The sequence below is a fragment of the Anopheles nili genome, chromosome 3, assembly GCF_943737925.1.
Source record: "Anopheles nili chromosome 3, idAnoNiliSN_F5_01, whole genome shotgun sequence".
NCBI classification, from domain to species: Eukaryota; Metazoa; Arthropoda; class Insecta; order Diptera; family Culicidae; genus Anopheles; species Anopheles nili.
Window position 1 is genome coordinate 36,375,821 of NC_071292.1, and position 24,531 is coordinate 36,400,351.

The following is a 24,531-nucleotide window of genomic DNA, read 5'->3' on the forward strand; positions in this document are numbered from 1 at the left end:
GAGTTCATGTTCAGAATTGCTCTTCCAAAAACCTAAAAATAAAACTCGCAAAAATCTAAACTTGCCAAAATGAAGTTTCAAGAGATACCGCAGCAGCGAGAGCCAAATATCGTTTCTCGTGGTTTTGCATGTTCGTCGAAATTTATTTGAACCAAATTAGCACATATAACCTACACCACAGGCTAGATCCGTCCTACGCGTGCATCCCTCGTGAAATGAAAGTGAAATTTTCCCTAACGCCGAATGATCACATACACAATACACACACACACACGTCGAGGAGATCGAGCGATGAGTGCAAAATTTCAAAAATAGATCCGCACCTTAGGTGTGGCGGTCATAGACGGGCCAACATCTACATCATCGTCATCATTTTCATCATCAATGGAGCATTACGAAGGGATGGCATGCCGAAGGCGAGAGAGGGAAGATTAAGGGTGTGAACTTTCCTTTTCACCATTTCCACACATTTTCATAGGAGAGAGACACATTTTTGAACAGCAGTCGATGAACAGCGGTAAATGAAAATCTGATTAAAGAGCGAACGTTTAACACCAAAAATGACAAATCGTCGCAAGGACTTCGGTAATCAAAAGCCCAACCAACCACAAATTAACCTCGGACGCGTCCACCGACCGACATAAATAGCATACACACGCGGGTCTAGCTGTTACTACAGCTGTTTCAAACGATGGTCTCGGTCAAACAACTCATTTCGATGTCGCGACGCGATTACATTTTCGCGCCATCATCATCCTCTCCCTTGCTCTTGGCACGTTTGAAAATTCTACTGCTTCCTTTCCGCCCCAGCCACACACACACGAAAGTTTCTGCGTCACCAGCGTCATCTGATGGAATAAATTATTCACCCGGACCCGTGAACGTCGACCTTTGCCTTCGTCGGCTAACTACCACCAGACAGGTTTTCATCCTTAGGTATGTCCCTCTGTCGCGGGTCACATAGGCGACCATTGCTACCTTTTGGTAATTCTTTGGTATTTTTGCGCACATCCTCTTCATAACTTCTCCATGAGAAGGACTCCATGGAATATGATAAAATATTGCTATTTAAACATTGAGCGAATAAAAGTCCCATCACCCCATGGAACCAATCCGCACCTGTGTGTATAAGAATAACCTAAATATTCTACAACGAACAGGTTCCACCACACCTTCAGTGCTGTGTGCGCGGGCTCTTTTCTTGCTCTACCTCTATAAAACACATGTTCCAAACACGTGTTTCTAATTTCCTCCTCCAGAGCTGCGGGGATGACGAAAAAGATGGTACCAACACAAAACCAAACACAGGTTGTCGTAGTGAGGTTGTAAACGCCGCGCCCAAAGCTAAACCCAACCCGGTACTACCCAACGGAAAAGCCGGGCTCACTTTTCTGCCGGCGTGTGCGCACAATATAATGACGAAAAAGGTGCCCTCTCTCTCCTGCTACTTTCGTTTCCCGGGCGTTCTCTGGAGGACGTCACGTGCCAGCTACAGGGTGTGGGTCTGGAGCCTTTCCACTTCCTTCCCAGTCGACTTCTTATCAGGCCGCGTTTCTCTTCCCTGCACTACTCAAACGCGTGTGAGAATACGTCGTAGTAGAGCAGATAACAACTGCATATGCGTTTTAGATAGATACTATGTATGGATCAACCGCTTACTAAGGGGCAAGATAACACTAATTCAGAATTCAACTAACCGCGATTCTGAACTCAAATATATGGACGGACGTTCACCTAAATCAATCTTGCTTGCAAAACTAACAACATCAAGCAGACAGGCAATTTTCCATCTACCTACTGGTGGGACAATAAGGGTCAGCAGCATTATTGCCACCCAACACAGAACACCTCCCTGAATTCTTCCAGTCAAACGCAACGCAAAAGGCCACCCACCCACAATCGAAAGCTGAAACCATAATTAATTACCACTCTGATCGAAAACTACGAATCCTCCCCATCGCTTGGCTTGACCCGAAGCCAGAGAACCCGGATTCGAGTGACAAAAAAAAACAGCATTTCCCAGACACACAACCCGTGGTGCGAAAAGAAGAATGCTTTCCACGATCGATCGAAACTTGCGAAGGCTATCCAACCACAAGACTCAACCCATTCATACGTGACGATTACGGACACCCCAGCCCCGAATGCATCGGTTGTACGAAAGGTGGTATAAGAGACCGAGACCGTCTATCGTAAGCCGCAGACTCGTCAGTTTCGACTCTCCTCCACCAACGGAAGCAACTCCCCTTTGCAGTTTGCTCTACACACAAACACCCACACACACACACACACACATACATGTACCCACACTCATTGCATGCACGTCAATAAACTTCTCCTTTCCCGCAACTACCGGTGGTGGTCGACGTTCGGAGGCACAAATAGCTAAATTACGACGCTAAACTGGAATGACGCATGCAAGGACAGTGCCAGCCAGAATGAGGCTAGGCTGCAGCTGAACAACAATGGGTGGAGCTTGAGGGTGGTCGGGTGGTGCATGCTGCACTTGATTCATGCGATGCACTTGGCGCTCAAACAATCGCGCTCGCTCCAAAACGTCACACACCACTCTGACGCCAGGCGCTGCTGCCAGCCGTTGCAACGGAAAAGCAAAACAAAGCCGGAGAAAAGCCATCACCCATCCACCCTTCCGAGGAACCGATCGATATTGAGCGGGAAAAAGCGGCTGTCGATGGCATTCGCTCTCGCTCGTAGACTGAGCGCGGTAGTTGTTGCGAGCAAATTCCGAGATTCCGAGGAATGATGAAAATGCATTTCTACGAAGCGTACCTACACGAATTCTCGAACAACATTTAACGCTTTGCTTTCCATCGCCATCGAGTCACCATGAAAGGCATGTTTTTTAAGCAAATGTGTTTGCATCGAGGGCTCGAGCTAAACCACCACCACAACCCACCCCACCCAAAAACCACCCAAACACGCGTGGCCAGATGGAGATTGTGCACTATCCGCGAGATACCTGGTGGTGGTTCGGAGAGAACAGGTAAAAAAAACACCCCAGACGACGTTGCTTGGCGCCAACAATCCAATATCGGCGCCATCATCATCATCATCATCATCATTACCCGTAACTCCATAATCATTGCACCTCTCGTTCCCGTGCGCAGTGGTGGTGAGTTTAGATATCCGCGAAGGTCGTCAGAATGATGATTACGCGCGCCTGGCCGTGCACCATTCAACAGCACATGCATTGTAACGTGCCGTGGAGCTTTGGCGCCTGCAACGACCACAGGGAGAGACAGAAAGAGAGCCGTAGGTTTCGAGCGAGAGAGCACGAAAACAATTGCATGTTTAGCAGGTGAGCTAGTTGTGGTGCATTTGTGGCGACGATCGACGATACTTGCATACCCAGAAGCCGCAGATAAGCTTCGTTCAACTCTCGGTTGTTTCGCTTCCCGGAAATCCCATGCCATGGAATATGCTCTCGTAAAAATCTCAGCGAACCCTCTTATAAAACTGGACACAAAAACGCTTCATTTCGACACCTTGAACACCGCTACACTAAATGGTGTAACTACGACACCGCCTGGCACTATAATTATGGATTAGCGCGTTTCTTAGCGGGCTTCTACATTCGTCCAAGAACGCGCACTAGCTATGATTAGACGCGAGCTCATATACATTGTAGAATTGCTACCAACTATTCCTTAGCTGGTAACGGTGGTGTAACGATAGTGGCCAACCGACGACGGCGTGGTTTGATTTACGACCGTTTCAACGGAACCATAAAGCGTCCCTCAGGGTGCAACTGCATTCACATTTAGCGCGCAAACATTGTATGTGTACGCGGGGCAATATAAGTCCCACTTGGGCGATGAACTAGGCTGAAGCAACAACGGGGATTGCACTTTCCGCTGTTCCTGGTAAAGCTGAAAACGTCATCATCCTCGACACGCCCGCACATACATTGGCCGTGGTCCAAGAGAGAGAGAGCCGAAATTCAACCCCTACTTGCTTTTTGGCGCCACGAACAAATCGGGAGGGAAGGAATAGGCTATTTCGAGTCACCCGAATGCATTACATCCAGACTATTTTAGAGATGCATCGTCGATGCAAACAATGTAAGCTGCTGCATAGGGAGAATCGCGCCAGTGAAGTACGTGCGTCAGACTTGCACTACACAGCGATTGCAGTCTGCTCTTATCGACGTCGCCGGCACTTGACATACATGATCGATTTTCCTCACATTTTTCGCTTTTTTCTAACCACAGCACCCCACGTTTTCCCCACGCAACGCTGATAAGTGCATGGTTTCCCATGCAGCTCGTGATAAGAGCACGAGTGAGTGAAAGTTGAACTAGGATTTACAACAACAACAACAAAAAACGAGAACTCAACGGCATCTCCTTCCGCCAACCCATTCTCGCTACGTGTCCTTGCTGTAATCGGGGCCGTCGCTTGTAATTAGTCCCACATCCGATGGCCTGGAGGACACGCAGCAAGCGACGGGAGCATCAAAACGTCACGCTACGGTTTTTTGCGTGGAATTAGCGAAATGGCGGATGCACGCGGTTGCGATGCGAGGGTAACAATAGTAGTAGTAGTAGTAGTAGTAGTAGTAATTGTGGCCGTACAAGTAGTAGCGTAGCACCAGCACACCCAGCAGTAGTAGTAGTACGCCGTTCTGTTGAATGAAGAGATAGACTGAGCTATTTTTAGCAAGCGTAATTACTGGTGCCATCTTGTGGTGCGCCTCCATGCATCCAGCACGTTTCAAACTAGCAACAGCGAGATGTGATCGGTTGGAATGGCAGGAAAAAAGAAACAAAACGACAGACTAGCGACGGAGGAGAATGCCCGAGTATATGCTTTGCGCGCTATTCGTCGCCGAGCAAACCGCAAGTATGACAGAAAAATCTGACTCATGATAATGAGAACTTCCATCCGATTACGTCCTTCTCCGCTTATCGTTGGCCTCGCACTCGAGTATTTTTACTTTTTCTTCGTCGTTTAGTCGTTTGCGTGGCTTCGAATGCGGTGCCGGTCTCATGACAACGCCTGGAGTCGTTGGTTGGGCGAATTGGACTAATACAAAATATTTGAATCTAGATCAGCTGTTTGATAATATTTAGGAAAATGGATGTTTTCTTACATTTTACTGTCACGAATCGCATTTCTTCAGCAAAGCAGGTGAAAACATATACATGCTTTACTACAAACTTCACTGCTTGTAGACGCAGTAAAGCGTCGTTGATGTTAGTTCATCTGAATGTGGCTTATGCCGAAGGGCCGATATGCCTTATAGAAACAACAAAACAACCTCACCAACAATACTGCACAAAAAGGCTTGAAAAAAAAAGAAACAATCATACGCCGCCAACAGCAAAACAGCTGACAAAACAAACCTCCTTCGCGCACACGGGGTACCAAACTCCCAACACCAGTGAACCGTGTTTGTGTGACAAGCTGCATCCACATGCACTGGAGCACTAACACAACAGTGTGGTAGCGTTTTAAAATACGAATCGCCCGTTTTCCTCACTTTTCACTTTCCTTCCCATCGCGACCCGTTCGATAAGTGAAGGGGGGGGGGAGTTTCCCCTGTCTCAGCCACCGCCTCCTTTTCCATTACAAAAAAAGGGTCCCCCTCCCCATGCTCGATTAGGTTTCCCCTTCATCATACGACGGCGACGGCGACGACGTTCTTGTTCTAGGTTCACCGTTCGTTCTACGGGTTTGCAACTGTGTTGGGGTTTCGATAATTGAATTTAACGTAAAATTGTTTTATGATGCTACATGGCCCATGTTCCACGGCGTTTCACTTGTAACGTTTGTGAGCGAATCCGACATTCGACATGGTATGTTTGTTTCTGGCTAATTCGAACACTCGTTCACCCATGACCCATGGAACACAGCGCAGCAGGAAGCAGCAAAACGCACAGGGTGCTTTTCCGTGGAAAAAGGACTCCATAATTGCATTAGAATGAGCAAAAAAACAGTGGCAGCGCCGGTCGAAGGGCTGCAACCAAGCGCATCGCAATGAAAACGAAAGAGAGCAGAAAGAAAGTGTTTGTTGGCTCCCTAGCGTATTCTCTTCCATGTGCACACACACACACACGCACACACACTCGTGCACCATCGTCAGAACGAGAAGCACAGCTCGATAGACCGCAACAACATTAGGGCAAAAACCAGCCCAAAGCCGTCCTCTAAAGAAAAAGATAGAGAGAGAGAGAGAGAGAGAGAGAGAGAGAGAGAGAGAGAGCTAAATAATCATCCACCATGCACGATGACGTTCTACAACCATCTGATGATGATGATGCCCTCAAATCAGGTGCACGTTTGTCGAAATCGAATGGGAGTCATGTCTGAGTATAGGTGTTTTTTGGACAGGCTTCTTCATTCTAGCATGCGGCCGTGCTTTGCAGTCAACGAAATACCCAAAAAACCACACGATCAAATCCACTGCCCACCTTGCTTATTATCTGCACACGCCGCGTGTAAAAGATGCACGACGAAATGCACCACACATTACATTAGACGTGGTACCAACAACTACCATCATCAACATCTTAGCGTGTGCCTACTACGATAGCCCGGGGATGAACGCGCGCGCGGCTGACTCAGTCAGCAGCAGTGAACAGCTGGCGATTTGTTATTAGTTTGGGAAACCATCCCAACCAACCGGGCCGGGACCGAGCGTCATATAAATATACACCAACACAGCAAACCCACGCGGCCCAGCTGTACACGCCCAAAGTGCAACAGCTGACTGCCACAAATCGTGCTCAAATTGTTATTTGCTTTCATGACGCCGCCATTGCGCCACGGGCATGCCAACATAGTAGGGGATGATTTTGTGTGTGCCGATTTCCGACAAAACAATAGGGATGAGTTTACACTCGCTCGTTCGCTACTCTCCAGCGTTACCCAGCTGCGAATAGCGAATGTTTTTCCAAGCTCCTGCTGCTGCTGCTGCTGCTGTGGTGGGTCAGTGGGCGCGAAAAATGGCCACACTCACACCCGACCATCGTACTACCACGTCACACGCAAAACAAGGCGCATCCCAGCGAAGGGAGAGAAGAAGAAAATGGTATAAAAATTACTGCGTAATTTCGTTACCAAAACAACGTCGCCATCGTCGCACACCGCCGCTGCGTCACACCGTTCTCGTGAGCAACGACGGCGCTTACATTTCGAGTGATTGAGTGCGTGTGTGTGTGTGTGATTCGTTGGTAAGGACGTTGTACGCGGAAGAGGAAGGGAAGGGCGCGCGGTGCACTAACCGGCAGCAATAAAACACAACACAAAATACACCGCGTGCCCCGTCACACACCACAGCTGTTGGTGGAGTGTCGTTTGGTCGCGAGGGAGAGAAAGCAAGTGTGGCGCAAGAAGAGAAGCGAGATAGCGAGAAAGAGAAAGAGAGAGAGAGAGAGAGAGGAGAGAGAGCGAATGAACGCGAAGGTAAACGCGCTTGGGGTGCCAGCGTTCGTTCGACCGGCAAACGGAAGGAAAACACCAACGAGGCAAAAGGCAAGGCAAGGTGCGCGCTCTGTTACTCCAACAGGGATTGGTGGGGCGACGAGAAAGGAGGAAGCTTCCACCCTCCAGCACCCACACTTGCACCCATCCGAGGGCATCCCAAATGCAAGGGAAGTTATGCAATCCGGCTTCGTTGAAGTCGTCGACGAGGCGAGGATGATAAGAGCGCGCCAAATCTGCTCCCAGTGTTTACAATAATAAGCTCAGCTGATACCAGGAATTTACGCTCATCGAACTGCGCATTGACGACGGGCAGGGCAGCAGCATACGCGCGGGATTCATTCGACAGAAAGCGGGAATCTGCGGTAAACATTGGCCACCAAAACCCGGCAGCAGGCCGCCATTTAAAGAGCCCGCACCGACCGTGGATTCGATCTTTATCGAATTACCGGCGCGTGTACGGCAACGGGGACAAGTGAAACGAATCGAAACCGAACGACGCAATGGCTACGTACGTGTGCATGGCCCCGACCGGAAAACCACAGAGGACCAAAGAGAATACATTGCAGCGTTACGCAAACATATGGTCTCTGTTAGCATCTGATAAGTAGAATGCAAGGCACCGGCGTTACGCACGAAGAAAGCAGAGTCGCATACACCACTCAGCAGCATCGGATTGGCAGCAGTGTGGTTAGAGATGTAGCTGACCGTCGCTGTGGTAACCGCACACCATCAAAGGCGGCCGTTCTTGTAGACGGCGGCAGCCACCGGGTTCGAAACGACGGCTACGCTGCTAGGCTGTGCTCCCGATTTTCCCTACACAGAGAGGATTCGATCGATCCCTGCTGGTCCACCAATACTGACGCAAACGGTGCGTCTATTCCAGCCCGACCGGCCCGGTGCTATTATTGCCATGGCCTGAGCCCGGGCAGGCCCTATGTTTTGACGGGAAGATCAGCGCGAACAATGTGGCGTCCCGTAGCGGCGGAAACGGCAAGTACAGCCACACACACACACACACGCATACAGCAGGGACGCCCTGTTCCGAAGAGTGCATTGGAAGGAGAGAAAAAAAAGAAGCGTAGCAACCGGGAACTAGTTTTGCCTCCTCCTCTTCCAGGGGGCAGCGTTCCCACATAAATTTGAGCATGCGTGCGGTTGCTCGTTGTGTGCGAGAGTGAAGGAATACCAGTGAAGGAACCTGTATGCATCGGCCAGGCCGGGCCGGGCCGGGCCGGGTCGGGCCCTGCCATTAGCACCAGCGGCACCCGGTGGCGGAGGAGCAAACGGGCTGCACACAAGAACAGCCCTCAGCAGAACAAGGACGAAAGAACGGACGGGCAAGATTGAACGGACGGGACCGTGTGTGCGCGCGCGCGCACATACCACTATGTGTTTACGATTCCATTTTTACGCGCATTCCGTTCGTGTGTTGTAGCGTGCGTTTTTCCACTGGTTCTTCCGGCAAGCAGGCAGACACGGCCTTTTCCTGGCGCAGGGTGCGTGCGTTAGTGTGCGTGTGATGCAGCTCCGATTCCGCAGAGGCTTCTCTTCTCGAGCCAGCTTTTCTCTTGGCTTCTTCTGGAGCCGCGTCTTTGCAACCAAGCTGGCTAGCTGCTGCTGCTTGATTTGAGCAGAGAAATATTGCAATACGGCGGCGGTTTGGGTTGGGTTCAAATCCACCACTACGAAGAAGTAAACGCTAGCTACGTTTAGCGCCATTTCAATCTCTGCGACTCGGACCAGCAAGAAATAAGGATTTTTCGTCCTTACGCACCAACACACTCTAACGCCCAGCATCGGCACTACACACAGCTGTCGTAGTCAGCCGAAAAGTTCCATCTCACTTGTTCGCTTATCATAGCAGGCCGACGGAAAGGTTGCACCAATCGAGTACAGCTGAGCTAAGACTCCTGAACCAGAAACGCGCGCGTCCTGTCTGGCTTATAGTGCGTCTCTTTCGCTCTCTGCAATGCGCTGCATGGCGGAAGGAAATGCATGCTGTGTTGCAACCCACACCATCAAACGGCCAAGGGTCGCCGCATGTCTACGCATCTTTTTTTTTTCATTGCAGACGAAACCTGGCGTCCTCACCACCACCCTTCCCAACCCCTTTGGCGATGGAAGCGTCGACGCGCCAACGCATTGGGCGCGCCCAGTGGCTGTGTCTCAGGGATGTACGCGTACAGGTAACAGGGCACAGAACTCCCACAATTTTCCAAACGAATTTTCATTAAACATTTCACCGCAATCTGACCGAGAAGGGAAAAAATCATCAATCCTCAAGGAGCTCGACTTTTGAGACTCGAGCAAGCGACCAGGTGACAATGGTCGATTTTTGGGAAACGCAATTACACACACTCAAACACACACACACACACATGCGCATACTGGGTGTGTACAAGACCCGCTGGACGGAATCCTACCTACGTGGGGCAGGCCACAAGGCGCGCGCGAACACAGAAGGATGACACATCGTAGAACGTGAAAAGAAAATATCGATTTTTGCTGGGGACCAATTTTTTTTCTCCTCCCAACATATATTTTCCCGGTGTGTTTTCAGCGCGACCGACGTCGCTTGCTATGACGACAAAAGGTGGAAAATGGGCTGCTGCGATCTTCATCCAAACTTTGCACTATTCTGGCTGAAAGCGCAAGGTTTTTTTTTCGTTCTCGCAATAATGGCGCCCCGCGCGGGAGATTTGTGAAGTTTACCCAAAATGACTGTGAAAAAAAAGGGGGAGACAAATTCCACTCACCTCACTGTTTCTTCTTCGCATATCATATCCTGCATCGTGTCCAGTTGCATATGGTGCGATGTGTAATGCGGCTGCTCGTTGGGATCACTTGTCGCTGGAGATTCTTCGTTCCTGTCCCACACGTCGACTAACGACATCATCCGTGACGCGACGCACGCAAACACAACACATAGACGGTCCGCGAAATTTTCGGCACTTTTCCTAGGCTCTGCGCAAATAACTCCAGTGCCAGCGGCTCCTTGGTGCACTGGCGCCGATTTGGACAGCAATTGTTTTACAGCATGCACGGAACAGGATTTACTCTCCACCAAACTCAGCTGCAAAATTGTGACCCTCGACCGGCACTCGCTCCCCCCTCGCGAAACCCACCTCTGCACAAAACGAACGAAAGGCTCACTACTTCACGAGACGCCACCACCAGACGAATACACGACGACCGGGTATATATATATGCTTTATTATTACTTGCTATTTTACTGCAAAAAAGAAATATGCAACGAATTAAACCCACGCAAAAACCCTTTGCGAATCCCCACCCCACCCCTTCTATTAATTCACGATTTGCTTTTCCTCGCTCTCTCCCTGCGCTCCTGCTGGCCCACGGTGGAGTGAATCAAAACAAATCAACCGAACTAATCACACGCGCCTGCAGGCACATGCACACAAACACACCGGGCGCACCAGGGCAGAAAAAAAAATTGTGCGCCGATTTTTGCACTGACACCGACCGAAATCCCGCCAGACGAGCGGTGCCCACAAAAAACACAGCACACCCAAAACGCGAAACCGAATCGAGCCCACACGAAGGTCGAACGAAACAATTGCGTAGCACTGTGTGTTGTAGCGCAGCGCAGGAACGCAAAACGCGCCATTCATGTTACTACTGCACGGACGGTGACGCTGTAATAATAGCCGGCCCCCTTTTGATAGTTGCTCTCTTCGGAAAACATGTGGGCTTTTGCTTCACGGCACCAAACACCACCAAGCACACAACATTCGCAAACGGCACACGGTTTGTAGAAGCATCACAACATCCGTGCATCATCACTTTCTTTTGGGATTTTTTTTCCGAATCGAAACACAGTGCTGGGGGTTTTGCCGGGTTTTATCAAGTTTGACTCAGCAGCATTCTTCTTCTTTAAACCAATAACGCTTCAAACGCACACGGAGCATGCCTGGCACGGCGACACTTTTGTGACATATTTTTATCACGTCTTGCTCCCAAAAACAGCACCAAAGCCAGTTAAAAATGTTGCCTCCGTAAAACAAATATCAAAAACATGTCTTCTGCTTCACCACGCCTGCTTGCGATGCTGCTCACCAGAGGGAAAAACATCCACGAGCGAATCGTCCGAGCGAACGAACGAGCGAGCGAACCACCGATCGCACAACACACTTTGACGACTTTCAGTTGATTATTTCTGGGAACAAGATTGGTGGCGGGAAACAGCTGAGTAGAACGCTTTGCACCAAATGCCTCTCACGCACACCATCCCAGCACCGGCGAATGCGCCTGTGTGCGTGCTGCGAGCCCAAGATCGGTTTGTCGCGTCGTGCGGGCTAGGCGCAAATGTTCAGGGGTTTCAGGGGCTACTTCACCACTAATCACACACACACATACACACACCTACTGTATGTTTCTTTTGCGTACGAACACGCGTTCTCTCCTTCTCTCTCTCTCTCACACACACACACAAACACACGCATCCGTGATGAACTCGTGTACGGTGAGCGAATGAAGGCGAGAAAGAGACATCTGCGCTCTCTTCATATGGTTTAAATTTCGCGCCGGATGCCGGAATATTGCACTATTTTATGCTTCAAAGTGGGAAAACCACATTTTTACTATTTTAGCCGTTAATTTACGGCAGTCCAGTATGCGAATCAAATGCTAAAGAGCATGTTTTGCCGCAAAACAGAGCAAGGCTGTTTTACCAGACGCCGCCAATTCGGCTTGTGTGTGCGATTGAGCGCGTGCGTGCTTCCGAGCGAGATGGCGTGCTAGAGTATCGGGCGTGCGAGAGGAGAGAAAAATAAGGCTTGATGGGTGCGTGTGGCAGAGTAAGATGGCTGCCAAGCGCGCCCTCTGTCGGCCGGAATCGGTTACATCCGCAGATGGAGTGCCAATGCGCTCTATTGATGGGCGTGTACATTAGAAATTCATCGCGTTTTTCATTCCCCCATTGCTTTTCGCCCCGTGCGCAAAAAGTATCAGTTTCAAGCAGTGAACATAGGGGAAAAAGAAGTGAGTGCCTGGTGAACACTAGCCAAGGTGTGGTTTATTGTAGATCATCACATGAAAAAATAATGATATTTTCCGTACACTATCAGTCGCCTAAAAAGCATTGATTAACAAATTCAACTTGTTTGAAAACCAATTTTTTAGCAGTCATTTGCGAAGAGTATATATTCCAACCGTGTAGAAAGCGTCTGGCTCTTCCAGTTATACGTGAGTGTTTCTACGCACGGTTTACACACACGTGCGCGCCCAACGCGGCTCGGCTCAGCTTGAGCTTTTTGCGTAGCCTTCTGAAACTCTTGAGCTTTTCTGCTTCATTCCTTCGCTAAATCCTCTTTCAGCATCATTATAACAGCTAGCACATTTTTTGGCCATGGTGAGACTACCATCAAAATTTTGAATGATATATTGAACCAAGGGAAAGGTTTTATTCTCAAGGCAGCAATGAATTTTAATACGACGTTAAAAATTCAATGGCACGATGTACTCTACTGCTCATGGAAATTCAGGATTACATTTTGCAAGCGTTTATTCTCTCTGTTGGCCCCATCTTTATACCTATTCCATCGCAAGCTTCACTTGTGACTCTCGTCTTAGCTTGCTCTAAAAAGCTAGTAAATGTTTTATCGATGTTGTGAGAGGAGGTTAAGGTAGAGACACTTTCTTAAAACACTGGTCGAATCAATCGAATTACATTCAAAGCATACGTCAATAAGTCACGGGGTACGATTATTGTCCTCAGCACGACATGAAGATCCATCCTCTTACAAGATAGGAGATGGGGTATAGGCAAACAAAACAGTTAGAACGCCTGAGAAGGCTCCAAAATTTTTTTTCTCGTGTTTATCTCGCTTTTCCTATACCTACATCTCTACTACACAGACATATTGGCAAATTGTTCAATCTTATTATTGGTGAGTTTTCTCACATGGCGCAAATTGTGGAGATTTATAGACAACTGATGAGCTCCTGCTCTTTGAAGCATCAGAATAATAGGTTTTCAGCTTTATCAGTCGAGGGACACCCTATCTTTCTAAATCGGCATATTCCTGATCTTGAATCCTTTGCTCCAGACTCTTGCTACAGATTTTCGCCAGTTATCAAACTAGATTTCTGAAAGGCAAATCTATTACCGACCAAGTCATGACTAAAAAGCAAATCTTCCAGAAATGCCGAGATATCAGAAGTGCGGAATGAACAATGGAAGTTCATGCACCTAAAGAGCTTTCCTGGTAATCAGATCCGGTTGACTGTCGGATTTGTTCTAATCTTACCAGGAGATTGCGTCAAGGTAACGGATTATCGTGACTTTACACTAGAAAGTGTCATGCGAAGTCCGGGTCTCGATATCCACAGTCGATTCCGATATTTCATTTGCATCCTTAAAAATTCTTGGCTTCGAGAAGGATATCGACATCATCAAAAGAACAGCTGTGAACGAGTGTGAGGCATGCACGCGTTTCGAATACGACGCAGCAAGAATTGGTCCCGACGATCCATGCAAGTGTGATTAAATGCAGCAGCAGAATGAACGTCCCAGGGCAGAGACTGAATGGGAAGCAGCAATCAACTGTCGTCTCCGAACACTATTCTACAAACAATTCGATCAGAAAAACCAAAAGCGCGTGGCGTGTTTAAGCGACACATTCTATGGATCTTGTTTCGTGGTTTATTCGAGAGAAACACGAATAAAGGTGTTAAATAGAAACACGAACTTGCTGAGCTGAATAATAAACCAGATATCCTGATAGTGGCAAAGTCCGTCAGGATACGATGTCTACGGCATATTGAGATGATGACAGACTCTTGTATCATCAGTCGCAAGGAAGCGCAGCAAGCACCTTACCACAGCTCAAGAATTGAACAAGAAACAAGATTTGTCGGAGATTGTACATCGACGTGAAATCTGCAGCTGAAGAACTGTCCCCAAGGGGAGTTCAAACACGGGTTCTCCAGCAAAAAATAAACAGAAAAATAGAAAGGTGAAAAATATGCGGTGGTTCAGCAACATGAATAAAAACCCTCTTACCTGCTGGCTGGATGTGCTGCTCATCTTTCAAAATTCATCTGTTCGCTTTAGGCGACTTTAGGCGGGTATTTAACCAGCACTAAGTAACAGTATGTGCAACTAGGCAGTTTGTTTGCGCAATAAGTATGAAGCAGGACTCGTAAAGCAATTAGAGATCTGTTTCGGATTATGGACCCGATGTTAGAACATAATTCACAACCATTGCATTTCTGTGTATAGATATATTTTTTTAATAAAATATTTACTTGCCCATGCGCTTTCTTCTCGCACGAATTTCTCAGTACCCGAAATACGGTAGACTGAATTTGTCTCTGCTTAACGTGTTATACTTTAAACTTATATGTGCTTTACTGTTTAACCTATTCTCTTACGATCTATAAATGACTGTACAATCTTACCTTTTTTTGTATCAACGCTCAACTTTAAATTCCCTTCATTCCTATTTACGGCATTGTAAATTCCTACGTGTATCACTCCTACGCGGTTATAATATCTATTCCAGGCATTTTAGACTTTCAGCAACCAATCTAGGGTGATCGTATTAAAATCTTCTTAATTTTTTTTTTACAATATGCAACCTAACGAAGATAGGGTTTTTGCTTTAAAATAATCCAAAACTAAACATTAACTCCTATTTTATGCCCACTTTATTTCGCCTTCGAATTCATGACATGATATTTATTACTAATCACTGTTGATGGGCTCACTTTTAGTCACAGTTCTATCCTTGTGTTCATCTTATTGTAGAATTTTTGATTAACCTATATGTTAAACGAAACTTCAGAGTATATAAACAATTCTAATACGCCTATTATCTCTCTCTCTCTGTGTCCTGTCCCCACACACACACACACATCTTCTTCTTTTCGCTCTTTGTATATTGCAAACATTAGGAATTTCCTTATATTGCAGGCCATTACTCTGCTTTGATTTGTTATACACTCTTGATTTGCTTGTTCTCGTATTATCTTCTTTAAATGGGCAAATGTTTTGGTGTCATAAACAGATTGTTACATTCCAACACACAGTAATGCAAGCAACGCTCAATAAAGAGTAAAAACAAAACTTCTTTATCTATAACGCTACCACCAACATCCTTCTTTGAGTGTAATGGGCGGTCTACTTAACTGTTTTTTCTTCTTCTTTTTCTTCATTTCAATTACGTTAGTCCTGTGCAATAATAATAATAATATTCTCACAATGAAATCCTGGTGCGCAATAACGCTCGTAAAGACGCAAAAATCAAATCAATAGACTATGGGCTGACGTCGAACAGAAGCGGTGTACTGTGACAGGCTTAGCAATATATAGTGCTAGATGGCTTGTTTCCTTACTCGTTTAACAGTAAAGGTTTAGGTAATGTGTGCTTAACCGTGGTGAGAAGAATGATCGAAGCAAACTGTGCATCTCCGCCGATTAACTTGGATTTCTGGAGTATCGATTGATCAACAAAAATCACATTTTCCTTATAAAGATGCCACCTGACATATTGTTGATGTAATTCCCTGATTCATGTGTTCCTGTTTTGTTAACATGATGTGTGTTTTGTTAATGGTCTACTTTCTTTAATGGTGTGGATGGTCTACGTCAGTGGTGTGAATGATGAAAACTAAATTGATGATGATGAAGATGATGATGACTGTGGGTAGGTCATCCAAACCCATGAATTCTACTAACCCTGTGTTCTTGTTAAGGTTTTTGCTGTCGTTCTCGAATAGTTTACCTGCTGTGTTTGCCGAGAGCTTGTGCTTTTTTTTATGGTACTTTGTTTAGTGTCGTATGCTTACATTTAAGTTTCGAGTTTTCGGTTATCAACATAGTTGTAACCCCCCACAGGAATTTCACAAACCTCATTCGATTGCTCAAACAAATTTCCTACATTTGCAAGAATGCCTCTTCTGCGTACACTTAGCATTGGAGCAATTTACGCGAAAATCCAATAAAAAAATGCCTACAAACATGGCATGGCAAGACGATTCTGCAGCTGCAATGCCAATGTGGTGGAAGAAGATTCTAAAATATATAAAAACTTCTTGCCAGGAAGATAGTTCAACTAGCATTGACAAAGCTGGCGTATAAAAGATGGGAGTTTGGATTTGGAAAAGTTTTTATGAGGAAAATGTATCAGAGTAAAATGATAAAGAAAATTAAAATCATAAAGAAGTTAAAATTCCTGAACGTTATTTGGAGCTTGTAGTATATATAAAATAAAAATCACCGTATCAAAGGGAAACATATTTCAACATGAGAAAATCCATTTTTTTATTCAAGGATTTGTTAAAAAAATATTATCTGTTCACCAAAGCTATTTCAAAAGATAAAAAAAATAATTCACAAATGAAAGATGCTTCTTTTTCGCAATTTTACGTTCAAAACACCATTCCGTTTTTTAGTAGTTGGCTACCGCTCTTAATGAATGAATAGCTCGAAAATAATTTGTTAAAATAAAAATAGCTCAACAGAGTGTACTTTTCATTACGCACTTACACTTAGCAAGTAAGCAGCTTAGTGCTATAGGCTTTACTTAATCGCACTGCTTTGCTATTAGATGTCTGAATTCAAATAAATCTTACTTTTCTAATTAATGCTTCCATGATGAGGCAGCTTAAGCATGAACGAACGAAATAATAAAAAGGGCCATAAGTATAAATTGTGAAATAATATCCGAAAGAAACGCGTCTTTACATAATGGCGTACCATCAGTGAGCTAGAAAAAAATATCATTAATTCTGTGTTTAATTCAAATGATGCAAAATATGACTTGAACCCTTCCACGATGCAACTTTTCCAAATCCCCCGTAAAACTGTGTCAAAAAAAAAACAAATTAAAATCTACTAAAGAAATTTTTTTCCTGTCCCTTTCGACAGATGGCGGGATTTGGTGGGGTCTAATTTACACTTCAGCTGTTGAATGAGATCGAAAATTTTTAGCGCAGGCCCCACCTTCAGATTCAGTAAGGTGATAATATCATCCTTGCTAAGTTCCAACAATCGCTTACCATCGATTTCATTTTGTACGAACTGTTCCGTATGGACGGCACAGTCGTTAATAGTTAGAAACGTGGCAACATCTTTCACTTCCCAGCTGTCCGGCATTATCTGCCCAATGCTAGAGCCGCCCATACCGAACGAGGAAGACGAATTCGATAGACCGCCAACCCCGATCAAACCTGAATTGCTGCCATTGGAATTACTAAGGCCCCCACCAACACCACCGCTGACTGAATCGGGCGATCCGCCACTATTTATGGTATCATGATTGATTAAACGTGGTATCGTTTTCTCTATCTCGTTATCCGCAATTTCCGACGAAGGCGCTGTTGACGGATGCCCGGTGGCCGAGCTAGATTCACCATCTTCATCCTCCGTGCGCATGTCCACATCGTCGTGATCAATCATATTACCTGCGGCGGACACTACAGCACCAATGGTTCCACCAGACGAATGGTCAAATATTGGACCCAGGGAGCTAGTGCCGCTCAGTAGCGACGATGTCGTATTGTGATTTGGCTCGTGTTTGATGAGTGTGTGTAATGATGAGGTAACCGGTGATCCTCTAGCGATGCCACTAGCCAATGCCATGCCTAGCTGCTGAGGCTGATTGTGCTGCAGTTGCAGTTGATGGCCCATTAGAAGTGTCGCGCTATTATCACCTGAATACTGTTGAGATAGCTGACCGCCAAATTCGCTCGATCCCATATTTACAAGCGGATTGTAGTCGAGCTGGGCTGGATTTGTTGATAGTAGCTTTTGCTGTTCGAAATGTTGTTGCTCCTTCTTTATTCGCGCTGTACGTGTATTAGGTGCTGGTTGAGCTAAAAAATAAAATCATATAACGGATCACTATTTGAGTCCTTGGAAAGAGCATTTCACTGCAGCAAATGATCAACAAGAAGAAAAGCCGTGAGAAATATCTCCTAGAGATTGTACAATATTGTGTGTGGGATGATGATAGACATCTAACCACCGTGCAGATATTAAACGAAAGGTAAATGTACCAAATGCACTAAGGCCAAAAGTTCAATTGTAAGCTATTGGAGTCGATGGACGCGATGAATCTGATGCCGATTGATCTATACATGCTCCGAAATTAGTTACAACATTACAACATGATATTTGCCTAAAGGTTAATGATAATCACTATTTCCTAAATTACCGCACGTTTGTTAACACTACCCTAGTGAACTTACCATCATCGAGTAGTGGCTCGATTTTCAGCTTTTTCTTCCGTTTGCCTTTTTTGGTAGTTTTGGGCGAAATTTTCTGCGTGGGTACGACCTTGGGTAGAATACGAGGTCCTTCCAGTTTGTGGCCAACGAGAACACACCAACCGATTGGATATATGTCGGGACTTTCACTATCTAGCCACTGGTCATACTCGTCCTCCCAGCCATCAAAATGTACTTTCAACAACCGTCCAACGACTCGGGCGATCGTGGCTACACATATCAACCTTGGATCCATGAGATCTGCGGATTCTAACTTCATTCCAACCTAACCACCGAAAATCGACAAAAATAAACGTTAATACGCAACTTCAACTGTGTTTTGCTGCATCAAATGTATTGCATACCTTAAATCGTTGCCGAATTTGGTCCCGATTGAAGATGTTCTCCGTCGCCGGCTTACTGCTGGTATCCAACAGATACTGTTCCCAGGTAAACGTGGTAAGATCGTACCCTTTTGGAGGCGTGAGCGTAATATTATTTCGCGCACAGAAGCCAACCGGGAAAATGCAGGGAGATTTTTCGTGATAGCAAAACCAATCCGCACCATTCACGTCCGGATCGTACGAATCAATGCGCACCATAATATAACCGAACTTCAGCACCATCATGACAGTCGCTACACATATCGACGAGAGGTTCAGCGGATCCACAGCTTCGAGTTTCATGTTTTCTTCGAAGCCTGTCTGCTTGCCATCGTAACAGTACTCTTCGAATTGGAAGTTCGTTTTAAACAGGTCCATCGTAGCATCGTCTTCATTTGGCTCAAGTATTTGGTCACTAGCCGCTAAAAATGGTTAAGAGAAAATCGTAAGCAAAACGTAGCATAACATACTGATTCAATCACTGGTAGATATTATATACGGTACCATTCATTCTATCCATGTACTCGTCTGGGGCGGCCAAATTGTGTCCAACTGTCGTAGCCCAACCGACTGGGTGTATTAGTGGGGAGTCTTCATGGCACCAGAATCCGTACTCATCCGGTGAGCTGTCGTAGTATCGTACGTACAAACGCTTGCCAATTATCTTGCTAATGGTCGCTAGCTTCACCTGCGAGATGCGATTCTTGTCCACTACCTCCAGATTCAACCCTACCCTAAATCTTGACTTAAAACTGTCGCTAATTTTGTTGTAGAACGTCGACGGAAGCGTGCGCGCGTTCGAGAGCCGTTGTACAAGAAATTCCTTCCAATCCGGGGACGGTTTGCTAATGCTTTTCGGTGGAATAAGTGGTTTTCCACGAGTCGCACACCATCCCACCGGATGGACCTCGGCCGAGCACAAGTTCACCCAGAAATCTTTCGTTGGATTAGCGTCAAAACCTTCGTAGCGAAGCAGCGCCTTATACCCACATATACGCAGTACCGTGGCAACCCAGAAACTGTGTGGCGTGCCGCCGATCAGTGCCTGTTGAGCATCGCAGTCGGTGTTTTCTACCTCTACTTTCATACCGATTACTACATTGGGCCACATTTCATAACCGGGTGCGTGCCTAAAACACGTGACTGGGGCGGCGTTGAACTTCGGGTCCGCGAGGGCCTGAGTCCAGTCGTAGGAATTGTGGAATTCGTTCGGTTTTCGACGTATGCTGTTAATACGATCGTCTTGCGGACATGGCGAAGGCAGACTGCTTCCCTTCGGTAGCTGTGGAATTTCTTCTTGTGGTAATATCTCGTGCGACGTCCCGTCCGACACACCGATTGCTTTACATCCCAACAGACTGCTACTGTTGCTGCCATCTTGGCTGTTGCTATTGCTTACGAGACCACCGCTACCGGCAATGGTTTGTTGATTATGCGATGCTCCGGACATCTTGAACCGATACCCGAGTGTTTGTACTTGTTCTTGCTTGTGGTTCAGCTGCTGTTGCAGATGATGCAGTGGGGTGTGCTTGCTTTCCACCTCGCTTGCGGACGAATCCGAATCGTCTATCAGCTGATCCGGCGGCGTCGAAAGCAGACCGATGTGCGCTGCCTCGGTCGTCGTGGACGTAGTGGCAGGTCTGCTGCTATCGTCGTTCGATGAAACAGACGCCTTGCTGCCAGCTACTGGACGAAACGGTGCACTGTAGACCCGAAGCGTTTCGAATGAGCGAGCGCATGTCAGGCTACAGAACCGTCGCTGCTTTGTGTAGAATGAATGTTTCACTCCGATGGCACCGCACTTTTCACAGATTGCTGCAAGGAACGATATAACGAGACCGATGCATGAAAGTAGTACATCAAGGAATATATACGATAGCGATTTATAAATCGATCTGCATGAGAGACGTTAACCACAATAAAACACCACACAATTGGTAGCATCGTTCAAATGGTAAAATTCTTATGTTAAAACTATCTATAACTTTGCACAACAATGAAAAAACGGCAAATATTGCTTCATAAAAAAGATTCATGGTATCTGAATGGATTCAATTTTCAAAGGGGAATGGAACGAAACTGAAATTTTAACTAGCGCAAAGATAGTTTTTTTGTAAGTAATTCTTGTGTAGAAAAGCCCCCTATCAAGCTATCTAAATCCACGAAATCAAGAGCCAGAAAAACACCAAAATGCTAATTTGTCATGAATTTATCAACAACAGTTTGATTTTCGTACGGCGAACGTGTGTCAGTGCAAAGTGTGCATGATATTGAGCTCAACTAACTGATACAAATCTTTTATGAAATGATATGTTTCTATTCTACACTAAAAGGGAGATAAAGTGGCCACAAAAAAAAAGAAAAACAACAATAAAACGGAAGAAAACATACGATAAATAAAAACAAAAACCTACCCATGCCATCGCGCTGTATAGGAATCACCGACGGATCTATGTCACCCTTGTAAGCAATTGGAGTTTTCAGTACTAAGCCGGGCCGTTTTACCGGTCTAATTTTTTTACTCGGCATTCGCTCCACAGGCATTGCCGCACCGTATATATTCGAGGCATAGGCTAATCCACCGCCATGAGTACCAAGCTGGCCTTGTTGCCGTTGCTGATGGAAGCGTGGTTCGCTTTGGTTTCCAGCAACCCTTTGCTCCATGTCCATGCTCTCCGACTCTCCGGGACTGCACCTGCTGTTGCTGTTGCTACTGTTGCTGTTGGACGCATCCGGTATGACATCGTAGTCAAGGAAGTGGCCCTGTACTTGCAGCAGATTGGCATCATTCATAAGTTTGTACGGCAGCAGGTTATCCTGACCCACGGCAGAGAGATAGTCATTTCCACCGCCATTTTCCATCATCTGCTGGTACTGTTCATAGCTTTGCAGCGACGGATGGTCATCGTCCTCGGCGGTATCCTCCAGCCCGTCGTTGTTACCATCCTCGTCGGATACGACAGGCCCTGACGTTGCCAGCACCCTGCCATCTAGGGACAGCTTTGCAGCAGTGCTTGCGTCCAGTAGACGCATTCCAACACCGGCGAGGGTCTGCGGTCCTATGCCGGGCGCAGATGGCGCGTCAGCTGTCGAAACGCTACTCGCAGCGGCCAGCGCACCGGTTTGATCCAGAAATCCGTATCCACTGAGGGCCAACTGCTGATGCAAAAGTTGCTGCTGCTGTTGCGCCTGCTGCTGCTGGAGATTGAACAATTCCGGATTAGTCAGCGCCAGTGCTTCAGAAGCATTCGACACTGCGGCCAACCCGGTTGGTGTTGGAATGGCCGTCACATGCCCGCTGTATTCACTGATCAACGAACTGATCGCAGCGGGATTCATGTCCTGATCGTACGACGCGTTCGTTTCGTTAATCCAGCAACGATTCAAGATTCCATCCAGTAGCAGACCGGGACGCAAATTTGCGGGCACATTTATATACATATACGACATGTACTCGCGTGCATACACGTACATGCACAGAGATCAACGGACAATTAGTATGAGGGCAGGGAAAAACACCCCAGTAAGGCACACGTATTGCAGGTGGAATAGTTATTTTGTGGAACATAAACGTTGCACGATGCAGTTGGAGTTAGATTGTGTATCGTTATGTTTTCATTTTGCCGGTGTGGTTTTTTTTAAACAGCCCGATTACAATGACATTAAATAGCACGGCGCAGGTACCATTGTGTGGATGATTGCGAATCCCCGACGAGTAATTTTTAGAAGGCGGTTTCGTACGATTTCGCGATGCGATCCGTTCAGGGGCACGCGTTTCGTTTCGATGGTGACATGTTATAATGATGAAGGATGGCGCAAGTGGTGGTGTGCAGCAGTGATTTTGTGTAACATAATAGAAAGACAAAATCAAACAAGCACAAAAACGGGGAAAATAGAAGAAAAAGAAATGCAAATTAGAGAAGATGGAAACCAAAAATACTGTAACTCAAACATTAGCTGTGGGGAGATTTAATGGATCCTAGTATGCTTAATTTACTAGAGTCTATGTGTATGTGTGGGTGAGTGTATGTGAGAGATTATTCCAATTAGGTTTCGCTAAATCGAAAACGATGCATTTTGGTATTTACAACGCACGCATAAATGAAAGCTGTTGATTTTTTGGTTCTGGTTCTCGAGCCAGGCTAGCCAAACTAGGAACACAAATATGAACAGGTTGCATTGTACCGCTCTTTGCAAGGATACACATATTTTTCGTTATACTAGCGCTAAATGCTGCTTACCATTGCATGTGATTGTTGTGTGATGTCCTCCATAACGTTTGCCACCGGTGGTCCGTAATAATTTGTCATGTTCTCATCAAGCGGCGATGCAATCTGTCCCATCCAAACCATAGTACCGAACTCTTGTGGATTCATACTAGGTAACACTCGATTGAAAACTGTAAAGAAAGGTTTATTAAATAAGATCTGACGGTATTTGTTTCGATATAGATCTTTACGGTGTGCGTTTACGCATTAACTGCGATCAATAGTCAGCATTTTCGTCTGGTAAGCTCGAAGCGTTCCTCAAATTGCATTTGCAAAAGACCAATAAAATATGTAATGTAAAAAATTCACTATATTTAGGCACATAAACAACATATTGTGTATGTGTGTGTGTCTACCAAGTTCGGCAATTAGTTGTTTTACACTTCTGTATTTTTGCGCGTGAACATACACACGAACGTAGTAGCATTGAGCTACTCGTGTGTTGTTGTTGTTTCCTCGAAACAAACACTGGAACTGCTCACACTTTTTTTCTAACCATGCTCTACATTACCTTTGAAAAGGAGAATAAGTTCTTACCGCAGGTTTTGTGGGATCAATGCGATTTATTTGGATTGTTATTCAACCCACTAAAACAACACATCACTGAAGTCAAACAAAAAGACTCCATCACGCGTATCGCGGTACCTTCAACGCACTACTCATATATGAGCAACAAATAAACTACATTTTAAGGATGCTCATTAGTGTAAAGCAGGAAACGAGGACAGAACACACACGCTCATACGTTACATGCATACTGTGAAACAAATCCACACAACGCCTGTCATACGGTTCCTTTTTGCGTTCCTTTCTTCCTTCCTTTACGAGCGCATGCAGAGCGAGGCTTTACCTAGGCGTGTGGGCGCAAAGGGCTTATGCACTCAGCTTTGCCCATTTTGCGACAGACGCGTTTTGCTGCTATTGCCGCTGCCGTTCATCACGACCGAATTTACTTACCGTTCATATTTTAACACTAGCACGACATATCGCGAGCTCCAGGCGCGGTGTCTGCGTTTTTTCCCGTCTCAAACTAGCAGCACGCACGCACACTTATCGTCCCAAGCCGTCGTCGCTGGCTGCATTCGATACTTGCAAATGATGCTGACTGCGAATAAATGGTCCAGAACATATGTTCTACCTGACAGCGTTCTAGCTTGCCCACCTTCCAGCCTGCGATTTCGATGTGCGTTCCCAACAGA

At 46.1% G+C, this 24,531-nt stretch overlaps 2 protein-coding genes across 2 annotated transcripts in view; both read right to left on the minus strand.

Moving 5' to 3' along the window:
• LOC128725409 (putative uncharacterized protein DDB_G0277255) overlaps positions 1-10,345 on the minus strand; it is a 65,939-nt gene extending 55,594 nt beyond the window's left edge. The window contains exon 1 of the mRNA XM_053819151.1: positions 10,206-10,345. Within this exon, the coding sequence (XP_053675126.1) occupies positions 10,206-10,345 (140 nt within the window). The remainder of the gene's footprint in view (positions 1-10,205) is intronic.
• Positions 10,346-17,308: 6,963 nt separating this feature from the next.
• LOC128724168 (polycomb protein Sfmbt) lies at positions 17,309-24,296 on the minus strand. Its single transcript, XM_053817932.1, is given in 7 exon segments — positions 17,309-18,345; positions 18,664-18,967; positions 19,047-19,486; positions 19,569-20,879; positions 21,479-22,406; positions 23,306-23,463; positions 24,290-24,296. Coding segments are annotated over 7 exon segments (4,185 nt in total).
• Between the last annotated feature and the right edge of the window lie 235 nt (positions 24,297-24,531).